Source organism: Lates calcarifer, linkage group LG21, assembly GCF_001640805.2.
Source record: "Lates calcarifer isolate ASB-BC8 linkage group LG21, TLL_Latcal_v3, whole genome shotgun sequence".
Lineage (NCBI taxonomy): Eukaryota > Metazoa > Chordata > Actinopteri > Centropomidae > Lates > Lates calcarifer.
Genome location: NC_066853.1, coordinates 2,929,839 through 2,950,452, shown reverse-complemented (window position 1 = coordinate 2,950,452; position 20,614 = coordinate 2,929,839). Strand labels below are relative to the sequence as shown.

Genomic DNA, 20,614 nt, shown 5'->3' with positions numbered 1-20,614 from the left:
TGTAAGACCAGGAAGGTATAAGAGACTGTGTGACTCAGTGGGCAATAAAAGAAAGTTTTCAGGAAAAGAAATCATCCTTATTCCAGGACTTGCTTGTTCAGCAAACTAGCTTCATTAGCGTGAAGGTCATACAACTTTTGAGAGACTGAAGTTGGTATTTATGTTAACCTTGGGGGTTATTATTATTTATTACATTTTCACTGAACCATGCTATCTTGACAGAGGGCGCTTAGGTCCCATTTGAATTCCCTGCAATTTGCATGTGCTTTTGCATAATGGTAAAGTTGTATTCAGTCTCTTTCAATAATGATCTCTTTCTGTTATGAGAGATTAGCATTTTAAAATGAAGTGTAATGTGTTTTGAAATGTCAGGTGTTCCCTCTGCTGCTGTTTAAAACAGTGGTTCCTACGTCTACAGTTGCTACAGTTTTGTTAGTGACTTGATGTAAGTTTGATGGATCAAGTAAGGAATATTTAGGAGTACAGATGACATTAATAAGACACAGGTTGGAAAAAAGGGGAAAGAGCACAACCCTGTCCAAAGGTAACAAAATCTCCCCAGCAGCACCTCTAAAGCTCACATCAGCTCAACACATTATTTCTCAGAAACTGAAACTTTTTCCCACTCTAAGGCATATCTATATAATGAACAACACATGTCTGGCCTTTCTCTAGAAATGTTCCTCCATCACTGAGAGATATTGTCTCAACTTCCACACCCACAGCTGTGCTACTCCCTTACCTTCGGCTTCAGCCAAGAAAAACTTCAGCACTCAATATTTAAGATTTTTGTGCAGATTAAATAAACATGCATGGAAGAGCAACAACGCCTCGAGATAAAACAGACTATTGTGGATGAGTGGGTCAAACACAGGACTAATAGCTGGGAGATTGGGGTTACAATTGAATTTTATCTTCTGACTTAATTAATTTATTTTAAAATGTTTCAGCCAGAAAGCCTTGAAGGCGCAACCTGCTCACCATTACTTCACCCGACTCACCTAAAGCCTCTCACCTGGAAGAAAACATGAGTGCTTTTAATCCTATCTGGACTGAGGTACTAGTGGTGCAGTTCAGCCTCTTGTGGCCAAAATGAGCATTGCACTTAGAAACACTGAAAAATCCTGACCAGACAAACATCACATGGCTCTTAGGAGAGGCAGCTGAGAGAAAAGAAAAATCTCACCTGTTCTGACAGATGAAAACTAAACACATTTAGAAAAAGATCATGGCAAAGAAAATCTCTCTTTCTTCTCAGGGCTTACATAAAAATAGATATAATGTGTTAAGGGATATATTCTAGCCTATCTTCTTGTCAGATGGTTGGATATCTTTGCACATTTCTGACCTTGGATTAGGCAGTCTTCTCTCTCTTTTTCATTTATTACACAACAATTTGTGGCATTTAACATGTGTGCAACACTATGAATATCTTCCAGGAGAAATAATACTCCCCCCTCTCTCTGTGACAGCAGGCTTTTGACTCAGCCTTTGAGGGTGGCCATCAAGAAGAGTGCAAACACTTTTGATGTCCAACATGGTCGGACAGCACGTTGTACAAACTCGGTCTGACAGACTATAAAACAGCCCTTAGGTAGTGAGCTTTAGAGGTGGATTTTATAAACTTTGTACAGGGCCAGGCTTTATGCTAAGCTAAGCTAACTGTCTCTTCACTTCAACTGCTTAATATCGAACTGACAGATATGAGAATGGCACCAGTCTTCTCAACGGACTCTGCAAGAAAGGAAATAAGTGTATTTCCCAAGATGCCAAAAAGAAAGAAAACGCTGACCACTGACCATTTGGCCATATTCAACACAACATTCAGTAGCTGTAAACAAACTCCACAGTTTATGATGGTAATTGGCACATTTGCTTTATTTTGAAAACAGACATTGAAACCATTTTTATTTTTTCATATTTTTTTCTCACAAGTTTGAACTCCTTGATAAGGTTGAAACTGGACATTGCACTCACTGGAACATAGGAAAAGTATTTTTTGTTTGCTCGTTTGTTTGATTTTTACTTTTTACTTTTTTTTTCGTAACATCAGTGCAAGAGTATTTTCCAATTCATATAAACTGTCATAACAACACCAAAGACATCAAAAAGAAGCCGCCACACCTCTTAAGTTTTTGTGACTGCGAAAAAGTTCCTCTCAGAGGGAGAGTTCCCATCATGCATCTGGTTCGATGGTTCATGCTACTGTTCTCACGTTTGGTTGGCAGAACACAAATTGTCATGTAAGAGCCAGTTACATCAATACTATAGCTGTTTTCTATAGTTTATTATACGATCATTCAAATGGCAACAGGTCCTTTACTGTAAATGTGAGTAAACAGAGAGTTTGTAAAAGGGGTGTAAACCAAGCTTGAATGACTCAAGCACAATAGAGAGAGAGAGTGATAGTCTTGTCCTATATGTGGTTTTTGGATTCAGGATAAAGCTGCCCAACTGGAAATATCACACATTTAATTATACATTCTATTTTCCATCCAATGTGTCAGTACATTACCTATTTTGCTGTGTTCTCAATACGCGTGTACCGTGTTGAAAACTCGGGTTGCATGTTAAAACCAGTTTGTTTTTTGTGCGTGCATTTGCAAGAACGGATTTTACTTTGCAAAATGTGTCGGAGAAAGTGCATTGCAATGCAAATAAAGGACGGTGCATTGGCAACGCATTTTAAATGTGTAAATATCCAGTTGAGAGCATTCATTCCACCGTTATTTCACTTACATTAAATAGTGAAGATGCACTAAATCAAATCCTCCTCCCCCATCTACATCATCATCATCATCATCATCATCAAGGTAACAATCATAATCATCAACAACATCAACATCATCATCATCATCATCACCACTTCCTCATAGTATTAGCTTGAGCCAAAAAACTTCACGCTGGAAACTCCCCCAACATGAGAAAATCATTGCCACACAAAAAATGACAAACAAATAGAAACGGACTGCCTTCACATTGGGAAGGCAAAGAGCAACCTTTTTAGATTTTTGTTTTTGTGTTATTCTTCATACTCTTAATTTTGCTTTCTTTAGGTTAGACTTTGCCTTAGTCATCCTTGGACTCGGTGGCCTCCGCCGCTGCATCAGCCGGGGTGGCCTCCTCTGCTTTAGACTCCTCTGCAGCATCTGAGTGGAGGGAGGGAGGGAGGGAATTGAGGAGGGGGTGAAGAGGGAGAAAGAAAATGACATGGAGGGTTGAAAAGAAGGGGGAGAGGAGAGAAAGGAAGAGAAAATTAGCCTGTGGAGACGAGGGTTTTACATTGCAAGGCTGGAATAATAAAGCTTTATATGAGTCTTCTGAGATTTTATACATCAGCTGCTACTTTTAATATCTTAAATATTTCACCTCAGAAGTTTCTCTGTTTAAAATAAATTCATTTTGGGGAAAAAAAAACATACACAGAGGGAACTATGTAATTCCACAAGTTTACTAAAACAAAGAGCATGTCAGTCAGAAAACGCAACCTACAATGTCTGAAATCCCACATGGGCTGTGTAAATAATGAAGGAGGAGAGTGCTCCTAATGGACCCATGAAGCATTTTAACTGACATCACAACGCTAACAGCAGCAGCTCCGCCTGTCACATCTGATACTGTGTGATGTCCTCGGTGTACTGCACTGTAATAACATCCTGCGGTGGCTTACAAAGAGGTGAGTACCACTGAATAACAATCAATGATACAATGATACATCACTAAGCCATTAGTAATCGGGTTTGTTGGTTCTATTCTTCTTATTATTATATAAATTAAATTATTATTATTATAAATCTAGTGTAAAAATAGTCATTTCTGGATAAGACCTCATCATACAGTAAATGGGTTACCGCGATTTTGCGATCTTTATTTTATTACTTCAGACCGAATCTTTTATTCAAGTGCCTTGAGAGCGGTGATGTCATACCCCGGTGATCTCATGCTCTTTTAATAGAAAGACGAGGCATCAAAGAATGACATCATTGCATCGGAGATTGGGGTGATGGAGTGCAAGTGTGTGGGCGTGTGTGTATGTGCGAGTGTGTGTGTGTGTGTGTGAATATGAAGGCGCGGCCGAGAGAGGAAGACAAGAGAAGTGGGGCGATCATGTCAGTGTTAGCGCTTGTACTAATGTGAGTGTGAGTGTGTGTGAGTCAAGACAGCATGAGTCATAGCAGATCTTCCAGGTAAGAGGTAATTAGCTTGTTAGCGAGTCTGACAGACTTGAGAATGTCCTTCTCTGCAGTCACTGAACTGTGTGATGCAAATACAATTTCACCCAATTTTCAGTGCCAATGCCCATCATTTCTGGTTTTCTAACACCGGTGCCACCTCAGTTATCCACACCAGAGATATTATTGCCTAAAAACGCTGGTTTAGCTTTGCCGATGCATTTGCAAATAAGAAGTCGGTGATGGGAGAGCAAACCCCACCACTCGTGGCTTGTGGATCCTGCCCACTGATTCTTAAGTTTCCAGTAAACAATGTTAATGAGAACATGATGCATAGTTTACTGTGGCACTTTAAACACAGATGGGAAATTAGAAGAAAATTAGTGGAAATGAAACTGAAACAAGCTGTTGTTTTCATTATGAGTAAAAAATTCAGAAGGAGGTTTTTTTTTTTTTGAGCTTGCGTACCACGAATAAAGGCATCAACCAATCACACAGACTGTTATTGACTGCTCTGGATCAATAAGATCTCTGCCTCCTCAGATGTGGCACTTCGCTGACATCCTGAAATGTGCCTGCAGCCAGCTGTGGTATTTTCATGTTGTTTATTCGTTATGCGCCACGTGTTTTAAGGCCTTAAGAAAACACTAGGATGGGCATCAATCATCAGCAGATCAGTAATATGTATGTACAGATTCTACTTTTTTCGACCTTTTATTTGTTTTGTAACATAAGACTTAGTTTAAGTTTCTCATCATAAAGAACAGAAATGTCACATGGGGTGCTGCAAGGCTCCGCCCTGGGTCCTCTATCTTTCAAGACAGTCTGTCACCACTAGGGGGCATCGTCCATAAGAGCAGTACTAATGTTCGCCGCTACGCAGATGACATCCAACTCTATGTAGCTATTGATCCTAATGACGTGAGCCTGTGTGCATTTCTGACCTCAGTTTAAAGGTTAAGCATCATTTCACAAATCAGGACAAAACAGACGTCCTTGTTATTGCCGAAAAAGAGTGAAAGAGTGAAAATGTGGCTTGAGTTTACAACATTATTTCAGAATGTTTCACCTCAGGCAAGAAATGAGGGTGTTACCACTGATTTTAACGCAACTTTCCACCTGCAAATGGGTTCTGTCAGAGATGCAAAGAAGCTTATGCATGCTTTTTACAAGTACATCACAAGCATCACACCTCTCCCAGAAAGTCTAAAAATAAGTTACACCTCAAACAGAACACTGCTGAGTTTTAACTGAATCGAACATGATGTGATTTTTTTTCCTCTTTACTTTACTTATGTCTCATTTGTGAATGAATTTCATATTTTAGCTGTTGTTTAAATCACTAATTTCTTTTATTTTGTTGGAATCATGCTATGACGGTTACTAACTGGTCAGATGTAACAATCTGTGGTGGAGAATCTGGATCATACCCGGGCTTCCTCATGAATTATTCAGTCAGATCAGAGTACCTGGTGTCCTTGTGTATGTCTGTGCGCTGACAAACCTTAACCAGGCGACTTAGTTATAAATATTAATTTGCTCTCGGAGTCAGTTCAGTTGGTAAAGCAGATTGTGGCCAGCAGTGGATTCTTAATTAGCAGCTCTTTGTCAAGTAGTGTTTGTTTGTGACAGACTTCCCCGGTGCGGATCGTGACCAGTAGGGATCATTAATCATTCATTTAAATCAGAGCACCTGTTATCCCCACTCTGTTCCATGCAGGCCAGCTATCCCATCGAGGTGGTAGCTATGACAACAGGGAGACAGTGCTGCCTAGGTGACCTAGTTTCCATGTAGTTCTCTGGTTGGTGTGTGTGTGTGTGTGTGTGTGTTTCCTCACCTCACACCCCCACCTACTCCAGACTGAGCATGCTCCATTAACTACCTGTCTGACCCAGTCTGAGAGTCCTTGGACCAGAAATGTGAGTTCATGTCGAGTATATGTTGTGGGCAGTGCACAGCATCAACATTGTAATATAATTTCATGGCCTTCCAGTTTCCTCTCAGGTACACGCTGCTGCTATAATTGGACATCACATGGTGGTTTGAAATCTATTAGCTGGTGTTGGAGGATATTATCAATGTTCTGACTTGCTGTGACGTGTAGGTTTAATGGGGGTCATCAATCCACCACTGTTTTCTGTGTTTTCTTTAATGACTGTAGCAGCGAGGTTAATATGTTGGTTCATAAGACGTTCATAAACTTTTCTGACTCGCAAAACATGATACTTTCTCATTAAGCAAACAACACAGCCTCACCGCTTCACAACAACTTTAAGATACGATCATTCGCAACCAGCGCTAACGCCGCGTTTCCATTCCCCAATCTCCACGCCTCATCAGTATGGAGTTCCCATCCTGCAGAGGCTGAGGCACAAGTCTGTCTAATCTAATATTGAGCTGTGTCTCTGTGTTAACCAGTGGATGGTGGAGCACTGCCAAAGATCTTTAAATCCCAAAGACTCGACAAGCAGTTATTTCCTGTGGTGCCTGCCAAGCAGACTATGGGAAAAGCTCACCTATTCATCTTTATTAGATTTTTACACTAAGTAAATTGCTTCTTGATTGGCAAGAGTGTCTGGAATTATAAATCTGGACTCTAAATTCAGTGCCTTTACAGACAAATGCACACCCAAGTGTTTGGTTCTTCTAGGTCCTTCCCGAGTGGGTTTACTGTACAGCTTTATGTGCTTGTTTGCATGTAATCCTGTTGTAACGAGTGGAGGTTAAAAGCTTTAGAATAATCTGCGTACCTTGTTTATCTTTTGTTTGGTTAGGCTCCTCCTTCTCAGCTGTCGGGCTGACAGCAGCAGGCACATCGGCTTGTCTGGCCTCCTCCTTTTTCTCTTCACTCTTCTCCTCCTCCTTCTTCTCCTCAGCTGTGGCTGTGGTGGGACTCTTGGCCGCCTCCACCTCTTTGGGCTTCTCCTCGGCTTTCTCCTCCGCCTTTGGCTCCTCTTTCTGGGGCTCAGAGGGCGCCGTGGCGGCCGTAGGAGAAGCGGCAGCCGGGGCCGCCGCTACAGGAGACGTCGCTGCGCCCGCAGGGGAGGCAGCGGCAGCTGCTGGAGAATTAGCTGGCTTGTCTGCCACTGGGCTTTTGGCTTGGCTCGTCTCCTCCTCCTTCTTGGCCTCGTCTCCTGCAGCCTCCTCCTCCTTTGCAGGTGCCTCCTCACCGTCTGCTTTCTTTGCCTCCTCTCCTCCCTCTGTCGCCTCCTCTGCAGCAGCAGGACTGTCTCCCTCCTTCTCTTCCTCTCCGTCTTTCATCTTTTTCCGAGTTATGTGTCCACGGAAGCTGGCCTGTATTTTGGTGGCAGCCTTGTGGGCCTTGTCCTCGGGTTTGTTGGTGGTACCATCCTGTTCAATCTTCTGGTCCGCCTCCTCATTTTTCTCCACCTGGTAGCCAAGAGAAAACAGCCGGTTAATATCTACTGTAAGCCATGATGCAGGTCCACTGGAAACCGGAGAGGGAATGCACTAAAAACTTGCAAAGTATCCCTGAACTGTGGTGGTATGTAGCTTGAGGATCATCCCAAATAATCATGCTGGCATTCTTTTATTTGGGCTTAGATCTCAGGAACGACAGGTACAGTATGTCATGAGTTGAAAGGTCAGAGGACAGAGAGAGACAAGGAGTTGGTAGATAACTGATGAACTGATGTATTTATATCCATAACTGGAGAATTATAGACTGGGGAAGTTGGGTTAGAGGTTTCAGCGTTGAGTAAAAGTGTAGGACTGGATAAGGAACAGGGTTAGGAATAGGACAGTACACAATGTAATATTGAAAGGGGTTCCATGATATTACCTGCGGTAACTGGATCCAAAGCTGTCCATCAAATAGTGGGTTGTGCTATGAGTCATTAAAATCTAATGAAAAGAAATCAAATCAAATAAAGGAATGAATGATGAGCAAACAAAATGAATCAGTACATTCAAAATGAATAGGCAAACAAATCAAGGTAAAAGAATATTCTTTAGCCAAGGTTCAACTCATCAAAAGATTCAAATGTGCACCTTAAATGAACGTGAATAAGCAACATGAAGCAAACACAAACTGTCAAAGAGCATGCAGCATCAGTCGGCCAAATGATAAAGATGTAAAAACTGCAGAATCGAAATGGTTTTGAGCGTTTGTTTTGTCCTTTAAGGTATCGAGGCTTTGTCAGGAAACAGTGACTGGTCTGACAATAGAGTGACTGCACTGAATTTTATCATTTCATGTGCTGGAAAAGGGAGATTTAGCGCCATTGTGAGTCAGGAGCATAACAGATTTGTGTGTGGGTCGACTGTCTGAGCATAATGAATTGGATACACCAGGATTTGGGGCACAACAAATGACTCCAGGCATTTATAGCAGTTATTCAATCCAGACATGAGGCTGTTATTGTCCTCCTCATAATGCTGCTGAAACAGATTCAGTGAATAATTAAACTTAAATGTGGTTCCCTGCTTCCTCTGCTCAGGATATCCTCAAAACTGAGCGGAGGAATGTTTCAAAAAACTGAGGCTCTTTCTCCAAAAATAATGAGCCACCCTCTGTTCTCTGGGTACAGTAGCTTTCTCCGGCTCCATCTCTGGCTGCTAGGGAACGAGCTGCCTGCTCGAATCTCCTCAGCATTCACCGCCGTACCCCTCCCAACCATCAAAGGTTACCTTGACAACCAGAGTGCTAACTCATCACGGCGCTGTCTGCTGGTTGGTGCTATGAGAGACTATATGTCACCCTGATTGGCAGCGCACCTGACCCCTCAGGGGAGCGGGCCAATAGGAGCTCGTAAATCAGTCGGAGCAATCAGCGTGGCTAAGGAGGAGGGGGGTGGCGTGTGTGATGTAGCAGCAGGGTGTGGTGCGAGGCCGGGGGGGTTACATGTGTGCGTTTGTGTCACCGAGCAGCAGCAGCAACATCTCGTTTAAGGTCAGTGAGTTTGGAAGCGGAAATGGTTTCCTGCATCCATCTACCCCACCCACCCTCTGCCTCTGATAGCGTTGTTACCCCGGCGATGAGCTCTGACTCGGACAGCCGCCCGTGTGAGGAATCACATCTGCGCGACATGATTTAAGAGCCAGAGGCCCTAAACCAACACGTCTTCCTCAGGGTCAGAGTGTCAGAGCAATATTGGAGCGGCGGGGGGCCAAGGTGCAGCTGTGTTGGTACATCCACCCTCCTCCACCTTTATTCACATGCAATCTCCTGGGTTCAGGGTGTAAATCCTGCCCCGAGGCGCTTCCTGCAATCCTTAATATACGCCATCTTCCTGGAAGCAATTTTGTGCCATGTAATATTAAAAAAAGAAAGCAGCGTAATACTGCCGGCTGTAGATTTTTAGTGACTTTCTGCAGCTCCTGGTGCAGTGATTCATGTTTAAAACCCAGGCTGGAGCTGTTGACTTAATGTTGACTATTATTAAGTGTGGAAATAAACTTAAAGCGAGCGTCCAGCTATAAGAAAAAAAAGCCAGCGCAGAGGCAGACAGACTGGCACACCCTCTGCTCAGGTCTCTGGTGACTTATTGGGCTTTTATTATGTCTGATCTCATGGGTGCTTACAAGTGCCAAAATTTTGACCCTGGCACTTAACTCTAAATAGAATTACTTTCCTGGCTGCGTACAGTGAGTCAGACAGAGAAAAAGCGATGGATGAGGGTGTTTGGGAATAAAGGGGTATGACATCATTATTGGATCGGACGGAGAGGGGGGGGGGGCGTCATTTACTTTAAGAGATCTGGACGCAAATGTAATAAAATCGCAGCAGAGTGCCGAGTGATCTCATATCTGTGCGTGAGGACGAAGGAGGAACGATCACCACCATCATGGTTTGACCACAACTGGAGCGTCCCGTCATTTCAATTATTGATATTTGCCTGTGTCGCCCTTCAAAAGTGCTGCGCTGGGAGTTTTTTTATCCGTCTGAGCCACTGCCACATCAAACTTAACTGTAATAAATACCCACAAGTGGTCAGCGGATTGAGACGTTGGTGACGATACATTCAAGTCTCTTATGGTCTGAACAGAACCATGGCTGCAAACCCTTAAATCCTCCTGACTGTTCATTGAACTCTGGTCACATATACCCTCCTCCTGCAGGCGCTGTTCCTGCTCCTGCTCGGTGTGTGTGCGGCACACATTTTCATTCATAAATACCGAGCAGCACCTCCCAAAGGTGGGCACACTCCCTTTAAGTCTTCCACGACCGTTTAAACCTCTTCCCTGGTTAATTTGCAGCGAGACAACATATTTGCATTATCAGGTTAATCTAATGACTTATTACAATTAGCCCGCAGTGCTTCCTCTTTGAAGGCAGCCGCTCTGGTTGCCATAGATACACCACATTACCCAGTGAAAACTGTGTGTATCATCCAACAAGAAGTGGAATGTTTGCTGTGTAACACTGCTTTTCTTGCATGATTGCAAAGCAGACAATTACAGCTACACTCTCAGTGTCTGCTGCAGGACACTGGATGTTCTGCAGCTCGCAGCTTAATTCCTCTAAATACAGGAGAGACGTCCACCAGAGGACGAAGCTGTCCGTCTCTCCTGTCTGTGGAGGTAATAAATGGGCTTTGCTGAAATATATTTGGTGGATTATCTGACGGCTGGATGTGTCTATTACAGCTCGCCTGCAGCCTGTGCTCTCTCTCCCCGCCTGCCTCTGTCCTTGGGTGGGCACCGGCTGTCGTGAGAACCACACCCCAGAGTCAGTGGCTTTACCGACGGATCCATACACACACACACACACACACACACACACACACACAGACCATCCCCAATGGTCACACACACACAGTAACAATCCGCCACCTTCCCACTGCCTCATTGCCGGTGCCATTAGGGACTTGTTTCAGGAGGAGGAGGAGGAGGAGGTGCTGGTTGAATTACCACACAACCACAGCTCACACTCACACACACACCAGGCATGCATTTAAATTTCATTTTATTCTGATCCATTCAAGAAGGGGAGACTCCCTTTTCACCTCGCCGCTCCGCCCGGCCTCAGATCAGGAGAGAAATACACCGAGGCCTCTTTTATCACGAACCCAACAGGTGCAGCTGCTGAATTTATTTCACCCGAGTCACTTTAATGTGTAATTACTGACGATGTAGTGATAAAATATTACAGCACGGAGTCGGATTTACATCAAATGAGAAACTCCACAAACATTTGTCACATTACAACAGTTTCCCGAGCCACACACACACACACACACACACACACACACTTCCTCTCTCCTGGAAATCCAACGCCTGTCTGCTTTTCTGCAGGAACCGTCCAGACGCCGAGGACCGTCTGCAACTGCTGAACATCTCCTTTCTCTCTCTCTCTCTCTCTCTCTCTCTCTGTCGTCTTTCACTCTTTTTCTCACTGAGCAAACTGCTACCCACTCACTCTCTCTCTCTCCCCTCTCTCCCTCTCTCTCTCTCGTACAGACACAGCAGAGCACCACACCCTTTCAGCCAGCTATCTCCTGCAGATGAGGAGAGGGGGGCTCAGGTGGTGACTGCCACAGCCCTCTCTCTCTCTCTCTCTCTCTCTCTCTCTCTGTCTCTCTCTGTCTCCACTGACGGTGAATTGATGAGCGATGTTAGAGGATGCACTGTTTCTTTTACGACAGCCCGGGAAACAAAAAAAAAAAAAACCTGCAGCAGCTAATAAGCGGCCATATGCCAGCGTCATTACATCCTCTGGAGCAGCCTTTAATTCGATTACGCCGGCTCTCTGCCTGAACAAAGGCTCCGCAATCGCCACTGATCTCATAGGGGGCCGGGGGGGTGAGGATGGGGGAGAGGGGCAAGGGGAAGGGGGGAGGCAGGAAACTGACAATGTGGGCTGTGGCCCAGCTCTGAGGAAAGGTCTCTGAGTGCACGAGAGGAGAGCGTTTTCTTTAAGGCGGCAGTCTGGGTCTTGGTTCTAGAGGGATTTGAGCTGGAGCTGGACGTCGGTATGGTCCTGGTGCTGGGGTGGGGGGGAGGCGGGGCGGAGCTAGAGGTACTCAGACAATTAGGTAGAACTGTGAGGAGGCCTGGTGGTGGAGGACCTGAATTTGAGACTTAGGAGGACATGAAGTTAAGAACTTGATCCTCGCTCGGCCTCTAAACCCCGAGGCGAAGACAAGCAGCTCGATTCAAATCAAGCTGGAGCTGAGGCTGGAGCTGGGGCGACTGAGGTGACATGAATTAAGTGCCACTCAGCTGGTGAAGATGTTAGAACAGCACTTAAACACTCCACAGCAGCACTGCCATGTTTTAAAGCAGAAAACTCAGCTCATCCACCCGTGAACACAGACCAGGAGTCTGTCCGGATTCATTTACGCCGGAGGAGGAGGATGAGTGCTTGTAGTTTCAGGGCGGATATTTTCCCTCCCTCCTGTGGCGAGGGGCGAGGCGGCAGCGCTCTGTGGGAAAAAAGCCGGTGCCTCACCCACATGGCTGCAGTGTGTGTGCAGCACGCCGGCTTCTTCCTCTCCACCCTCCCCCTCTCAATCCTCACCTTCGCGCCTGCTCGGCTCCTCCAACCACCATCCCTCACTTTGTCACCACCACATTTCTTTGCCGGTTGTAGCCACCATGCAGTTGCAGTTTCTTTTTTTTTTTTGCTTTGCTGCATGCCCGCCTCTCTCTACCTTCCCCCATACCTCCCTGTCTCTGTCCTCTTTTTTTCTATTTCTGTTTCCACCAGGTTCCCTTCACTCTCTACCTCCCTCTCGCATCTTTTTTCCCCCCCTCCATGTGCACCAGCCACGCTCCACCCTGCCTCTCTGCATCCTGCCTTGCTTCCTTTTCTCTCTCTCTCTCTCCTCCCTGCCAGAGCTCATATGACTCACACAGGCTGACATTTAAGAAGCAATCAAGTGCCATCAGAATCCAGTGCATTATGAGCCTGATAAAATCAATTATTTTGGGAGCGAGCAGCAGGAACCCGGCGCCGATCGCACGCACAAAACCACCACGAGTGAAGCACGGGAGAGTGCCACCTTCTCCTCCACCATCCATGCAACACCTCCTCTCTTTTTCTGAGAGCAGCCACGGGTTATTATGAACTACCCAGCACCACCCTTTAAATGAGTGCACACTTCATAGTAGCCTCCATTGACAGCATCCACTTATAAAGCTGGAGGGCTGTGATAATCCATTTAGTCTCATTTATTCCCATTGTATCCCCCCGAGGCCACTGACATGATGGTGCTGCTCACTCAATCCGTACCCCACCCTTTTTTCTTCTTCTTTTTTTTAACCTCCTCACTGTGGAAATTTACTTTCTCCATGTCGCACATTTCCACCCGAGATAACACAAGCACAAAAGCCACAAACACCCCCCTCTTTAAAGGCGTCAATTAGAAGCACACAGGCCGCCCTAATTAATCTGGAGTATCGTTAACAATGGCGGATTACGTGGTGAGTTCAGGGAGCATCCTCAGGAATCTATCAAGCGCCTTTCAATAATCTTTCACTTTTTTTCTCAGGTGGGTTGATCAATAGGAGGGGATTGCCCCGAGATCGAGTTACAGAGCCTCGTGCCTCCCTTAAAGCGTGAGGTCTGAGCGGCATTGTGGCAACATCCATTCATGCAGGATAATCACATTAACTAGGCGTGTCTGGGCTCTGTGGATACACTCAGTGCACCCCGGCGTCCTGATCCGACTACGAACCAGACGCTCACAAAAGTTCAGAGTTGAGACGCAGCATTTTATCACAAGAAGAAGAAGAAGAAGAAGAAAATGATTGATAAAGCAAATCAGAGCAGTTTACCGGTTTGGTTCTTCTTATGCAGCACAGCATAGTTGTAGTTGTAGTATCCTCCCTGTTTCTTCTCTGCTTCTTTCTTCCCTTTTTTCCTCCCTTTCACTTCTTCTCTCTCACCCTCTCTCTCTCTCTCTCTCTCTCGTGCACACACACACACTCTCTCTCTCTCGCTCGCTCGCTCTCGCTCTTTCTCTCTGGCTGTATCAACAGCTAAGCCGCTCGGTGCATTTACTCATCCCAGTTTGCACACACTCGCTCTTCAGTCGGTCTGCCTGGACGCACCTCTCTCCCTCTCTCTCTCTCTCTCTCTCTACTCGCTGCCTGACAATGACTACAAGCCCACCCTTTAAACCCCTCCCTTCTCCTCCATCCCTCTCTCCTCCCCTCTTCCCTTCACACTATCCTCCCCCCTTCCTCCTCCCCCTCCTCCTCCTCCTCGCTCATAGTGATGAACCCCCCACCACCACCACCTCTTTTAGCTCAGCACTCCTCTCTTCTACATCTCCTCCTCCTCCTCCTCCTCCTCCTCTGGCTCCAGCAGAAGCAGCGGCCCCACCCTAAAAACCCTCTCCTTTAATAACTGACTGGATACCTCCAATTTTTTAATTTTTCTTTCTCTTCTCACCCCTCTGTTTTATTCTGTTTTATCCCCTGCCTTTCCACACACATAATGCAAGTCGCCTCTTCTTGATTGCTCCCTCTCAGACTGAGTGTGTGTGTGTGTGTGTGTGTGTGTGTGTGTGTGTGTGTGTGTGTGTGTTACAGCAGATCTCAGATCAGGCCAAATCGCCGCGGCAATGCCAAAAAAGCATGTTTTCTGGCAGCAGCTCTCGCCAGGAGAGACGTGTGAAACACACACACACACACACACACACACACATATATACACAGAGTGTGTGTGCACTCTTAGGACACGTCACCCACCCCCCACCACCCCCTACACCCAGCGCTCTCTGTTCTCATGGAAACACCAGCAGATAGACTAGAAGAGCAGAGGAGGAGGAGGAGGAGGAGTGTGAGAGAGAGGGATGGAGGGAGAGGAAAGGATGAAGGTAGGAGGAGGAAGCATGAGGGTTGGGTGTGGCAGACAGGCAGGCGAGGCAAACTCCCCCCCACCACCCTCACCCTCACCCTCACCCTCCCTCCACCTTTTCTCTCCCTCTGTGCCCACAGTCTAGTTTAATGCATGCATTATCCCCACAACTGCATTTATAACCATTACCGTACAGTGAGGCCGGCTCCTGCAAACACCCACACTCTGTGTTTGTCTTTCATAACACACACACACACACACACACACTCACAGACACACATGCATGCACTGTGGTGTCAGAAGAGTCCCCACCCCCGCTCTGACACCGGCGAGCACCAGCAGATGCTACAGACACAATGAGGATGGAGGGATGGATGGAGGACAGGAGGAGTCCTGAGGGGTTGCGCTCCGCTATTCTCCTCTTGTTACAGGATTATTCCACCGTCAGTTCACTGAGGGGAAATCATTATGAGCCACAGCTCTTCCCGGTGGTCGCTGCCGTCACACCGGGCGAAGATGACACCGTTACTCGGCCGCAGCGCATCATCACCACGTGTCACGGTGAACGCTGTCCAAACTTTCCTGAGACTCTCGGTCACCGGCCTAGAGATGAAATCACTCATCAATTAGCCAATTAATTTACACAGGATTATGATACATGATGAGTGAATCATTTAAGTGATTGTCAATCATCCATGGGCTCCAGTTTCTTAGAGGGTAGGAGGGTTTAAATCCCAAGTTTCATCACGATACGATATCGTATCGATTCGATGTTTGCAGATATCAGCGACACGATTCTGATTCGATTCGAAACGATGAAAAACAAACTTCTCTTTTATTAAAACCAGATAAATCATATTCAGTCTGATAAACTGAGCTTTAACTTTTTCATATCCTATAAAAGAAAACTGAAAGATTAAATTCCTATTTGTGCACATTGAAGACACGTTATAAACCTTATTCCTGTTTAGATGTATCGTTTAACTCCTTCTTCTCAAAAGAAAGACGTCAGTTTGAGCCCTGGAAAACTATTGTGTGCGTTTTATACTATTTTCATTTGGTTACACAGCAAATAATCAGAGGTAATTGCACCAGCGGGATCCTCCAACATTATTAAAACAGTTGGAGCTGTTTGTATTTGACTATTTGATCACATTTACATAAAGATTTTGATCCAAAGGTGAGCGGCGGATCACTTCAGATCTCCACACTGGCATAAAACATAAAACTGTGACACAGTCAGAGCCTCCTGTTACAAATGACTTGGGTTGTCTAAATGAAAAATAAAACTCCAAACCCTCAAATCCCCAAGAGTCAAATCAAGAGAGAGTGAAGGAGAGAGGAGTGTGTGGGATGGTCTTTAAAACACTCTGCAGCTGCAGCAGCAGGTCGGCCCGGGCGAGCTGACCCCGCCTCAAGCAGCCGCTCCTCATCTTTATGTCTTCAAATGCTAATCTGTGTCCAGTTATTTGATTGTGCTGTTAAGCAGCCGAACGTGCTGCTGCTGCTGCAGAGATCGATAATGTCACACTGTCCCGTCACTATCGAGAAACAGTCGAGGTTCTGGCTTTCGCTGCCATTTATCCTGTGATTATGAAGCTGCGTGTGTGTTTATTATTAAAAAATGGAGTCAGAGAAATGGGACACCCAGTTTACAGTGTGTTCTCACTTTTCTGTTTCAACTCCTCTTTGTCACATCATCACCTAATGATGAGTTATTTGTTTCTCAGGCTTTTTGAACACACCTCCTTTTGGAGCAGTGTGTTAGTTGTCCTACTTTTTGTGAACTATTTATATTTCGCGTATGAACTAACTGTGCGAGGATGTGTTCTTTTTTTGCTGCCTGTAATTCTTGTTTTTTACGTCTTTTTTTGTTGTTTTTTTTTTTTTCATGAGAATCTAATGTGAGATATTGTTTGCTGCATTGTGCGTCAACAGTGGAGTCTGTGCTTTCAGGCTGACGGTGATGAAGCTCCTCATTTGCACTGTGAAAGGTCACTGTATCTGTGAAAGACAATGAGATTCACAGGCAACTGCAACCTATACAGGGAAAACATGGTAAAATCCAATTATATTAAATTCACCACAACTGCTGTGTCCATTTAACTGATCTATATGAACATGTAGGTTTCAGTTTTCTTTACAGGAAGCGGCTGCTATACATATATACACCAATCAGCCATAACATTATGACCACTGGTGGAGGAAGCGAATAACATTGATCATCTCGTTATAACACAATGTTCTGCTGAGGAACCTTTGGTTCTGACATTCATTTGGACGTTACTTTGTCACGTACCACCCGCCGAAATATTGTCACAAACCAAGCACACATCCATCCAATCGCAACAACACTCCCCAATGTCAGGGGCTTCCACCCGCAGGATAACGCTCCCATCGCACCACAAAAACTGCTCATTTCTGAGCAATTTCTGGGCAGTTTTTGTGGTGCGATGGGAGCGTTATCCTGCTGGTGGAAGCCCCTGACATTGGGGAGTGTTGTTGCGATTGGAGGGGTGTGTGCTTGGTTTGTTTTTTCATATATATGATACTAACACAAACTCAGGCTGTATAAACGGAGCATGAAGCACGGCCTCCTAAGCCCCGAGCATTGATTTTGTTTGCATTTTTAATTTCTTCTGGCTTTTTGGAAAAAGCTAAGCATGAAAACTAAACCATGTCTTTGAAAAGGAAGTAGTTTTTGAAAAAAAAAAAAAAGTCTGCGTATGGGAACAGTGGGTTTATAAAGTATAAAACTCTTTATTTCATTGCCTAAATGATGGTAAATGGTGATAAGAATGGTAATATCCTTTTATAATCTTTATTATCTTGTCAAATTTGTCACCATAACAAACAAGAAATGTCACTGATATTTAAAAAAAAAGAAGATTCAACCATAAACTCTGATCAGGTTTTGGTCATGTTGTTGTTTGTTGACAGACTGCCGCCATCTTGTTTTTTTGTAATTTTGTTAGCACTAGACTGCACACAAAAGTGTCAGCTAACGAGGACAACAGGTCTGACTTTAGTAAAAATGAAGTGCAAGGTGCAGCAAACCTTAAAATGTGATGTCCCCGTATGAGGATGCAGGGTCTCAGGAGGTTACAACATACAGTCCAGTAATATGTGGGGAGCCGTGAGAGGGACCTGATTACACTGTCAGACAGAGATTGTTGTGTTACAGCGATGATTGGACGGTAAACAGTCGCCACAAGTGACCTTTTCACACTAAACATTGTCATTACCTGCAGTGAGCTGAGCTCCTGTCCTCTCTCATCGCAGGGTGGGTGTTATTACGGCTAAACACTGATAATACCTGTCTGGCAGAGAGAGGGAGGGAGGGGGGAAAAAATGTGAGTGGAAGCTGCCAAAATGTCACAAATGAGAAAATGATTCAGTGCTGAGTGGATTTTTATTGAGAGGAACCACAGCGGACAATCGAGAAACAAGAATTTGATGAGAGCTAACGTCAAAAGAAGTGAAGCCACTGCTACGATGAATATCACAACAAAAGAAAATTATTTAAAAGCATAAATCTACTGTTTGTAATTTTCAGAATATAAACACAATAAAAAACTGGACTTACCACCTCGTGGATGCAAGCCTCCAACAACCAGTCCAGATGCAGTTAATCAGCCAGTGAACTCTTGAGTTATGGCCAATAACATGAGGTCATAGGAACCTTGACCTTTGACCTTTGACCACCAAATTCTAATCATGTCATCCTTGAGTCCATGTGAACATTTGCACCATTTGCACTAAATTTTAAGAAATTCCTCCAAGGTGTTGCTGAGATATCGCCTCCGATCACAGCCGTCATCGGTCTTAAAAAAATAAATTTAACAATTTCCATTGGATTCTTTACGTCCTGCTCTCAACCACTGGACCAAATCATCTTCCCTGATTCCTCTGGTTCTGTAGATATCCTGCATTTCCATCAGGGGCGTGAGCATCGAGTATTTGACTTTCTGTCTTGCTCTACATTCACTCCACACTTAATACATTTATCTGAAATTCAACCGAAGCCGATGATCAGTGCTGGAGCATCCTTACCAGCTCATATTTAAGTTACGTCAACTGTCAGATGCATCGAATTAGTCTCAAAGTTCACAAACATTTAGTTTGCCTGGAACCAAACTTTAAAAATCACTTTTGTTGCTCACTCTCTCCTCTCTTCCCTCTCATGCTTTCTCTCTCTTTCTCTGTATATATGAAACAATCAGAGGTCGACGACCCCGGTGGTGAAAATCAAAGGTTTTCCCATCAGTCACAGTAAAATAAAAGTGGACCAGGTGTCCACTCATGGCCCCAACACCTGGAGCTGCACTCAACAAGGACACACAGGTGATTTCACCATGAAGGGACTGCAAATTATAGTCTGTTCTTTTTCTTTTTTTTTTTTACCCCAAATGTTTTTTGTTTTTTTGGAGACAAAATTATCTGATGGTTGTAAAGATGATCTTGTCAGATTTTCCTGTGGTGTGAGGTGTGTTCAGAGTGATTTTACCCTCTAACGCCATGATAAATATTAAACATGATCAGTATTTACAATCACGTGGAATGGAACGAAAGCCAATCAGGAAGCAGCTGACTGAAGACAGACAAGAGACATCATTGTCCGCCATGTTTGTTGACTTTAAAGTCAGCAGATTTGGAGTTCTGAGAGTCCAGACTGGTTGTTGGTTGTGAATCTGTTAGTGTATGGTGTGGCTGTGTTGGTCTTCTCTCTGCACATCACACACTATAAGAACACAACTGTGAAATCTGACTTTGTCTGTCGTCGTGTGCGTGGTCTCTCACATTTTCTACATCTGTTAAGATTTTAAAAATCTTTTAGTGTGAGCCAGGATTTACCCGCACATACAGAAAGTTTGAAAAGCTGAAAGTTTGAAAGTCGGCACCTGGACGAAAATGGTCATCACCCGATTTGACCCTTCATGCTACTACGTCCTTCTGAAGATGAAGGAGAAACTCAGCAGTCGCCATTTTAACAGTGATGACGACGTCAGCGCTGCAGTTGGAGTGTTTTCTCCGGCTGTGCTAAATTTTAAATCACCTGAAACAGAAAAACCACACAAGTTATTAACTGCAAACTTTCTGGACATGCAGGTTACATGAGCTGTTTAACTCCTCTCCTTCTACTTTAGGCCACACTCTTATCAATCATCCCTGGTAAAGTGAATTTTAATCAATAACATTGTACATTTATTGATTGCAATACTTTAAACAAGGGGTACTTCAACCCCAAGCACTCCTCTTTTAAATCTGACAAAGACTGAACAGATGTTATGAAACCTCTGGTTGCTCAGTCTGAATTTGATGCTACTCTCCAGGGTCAACGCTGATCGGAGAAGGTGGCGCTGAGGTTGAGGTGCAGCTAACGTTAGGGGAGGATCTGGCCTCTTCTTCTTAGGAAGAGGAACATTTCACTGTCAAGATTTGTTCCAACACTTGCTGTGATTAACAGCAACCAGTAACAATAGCCCACAGCTGAAAAAACAAGAGCTACAGTGGAAAAGTAAATCTGTTCATGTAAGCGATACACTATTTTGACAGTAATGACATTATATCCCTTCAGCCTGGGTAATAAAACATCTGAATTACCCCCTCCCAAACTGGGTTTGTCCAGAAAATCAAGTCCAGGCAGTTAGCTATCAGCATTTTCTCTCTTCA

General features: G+C 44.5%; 1 protein-coding gene across 1 annotated transcript; it reads right to left on the bottom strand.

Moving 5' to 3' along the window:
- Positions 1–1,860: 1,860 nt before the first annotated feature.
- On the bottom strand, positions 1,861–14,244 carry gap43 (growth associated protein 43). Its single transcript, XM_018687631.2, has 3 exons — positions 13,915–14,244; positions 6,924–7,563; positions 1,861–3,149 (listed from the first exon to the last, which is right to left on the bottom strand). Exons 1-3 carry the CDS (start codon positions 13,942–13,944, stop codon positions 3,070–3,072), a joined length of 750 nt encoding a protein of 249 aa, XP_018543147.1. The 5' UTR covers positions 13,945–14,244; the 3' UTR covers positions 1,861–3,069.
- Between the last annotated feature and the right edge of the window lie 6,370 nt (positions 14,245–20,614).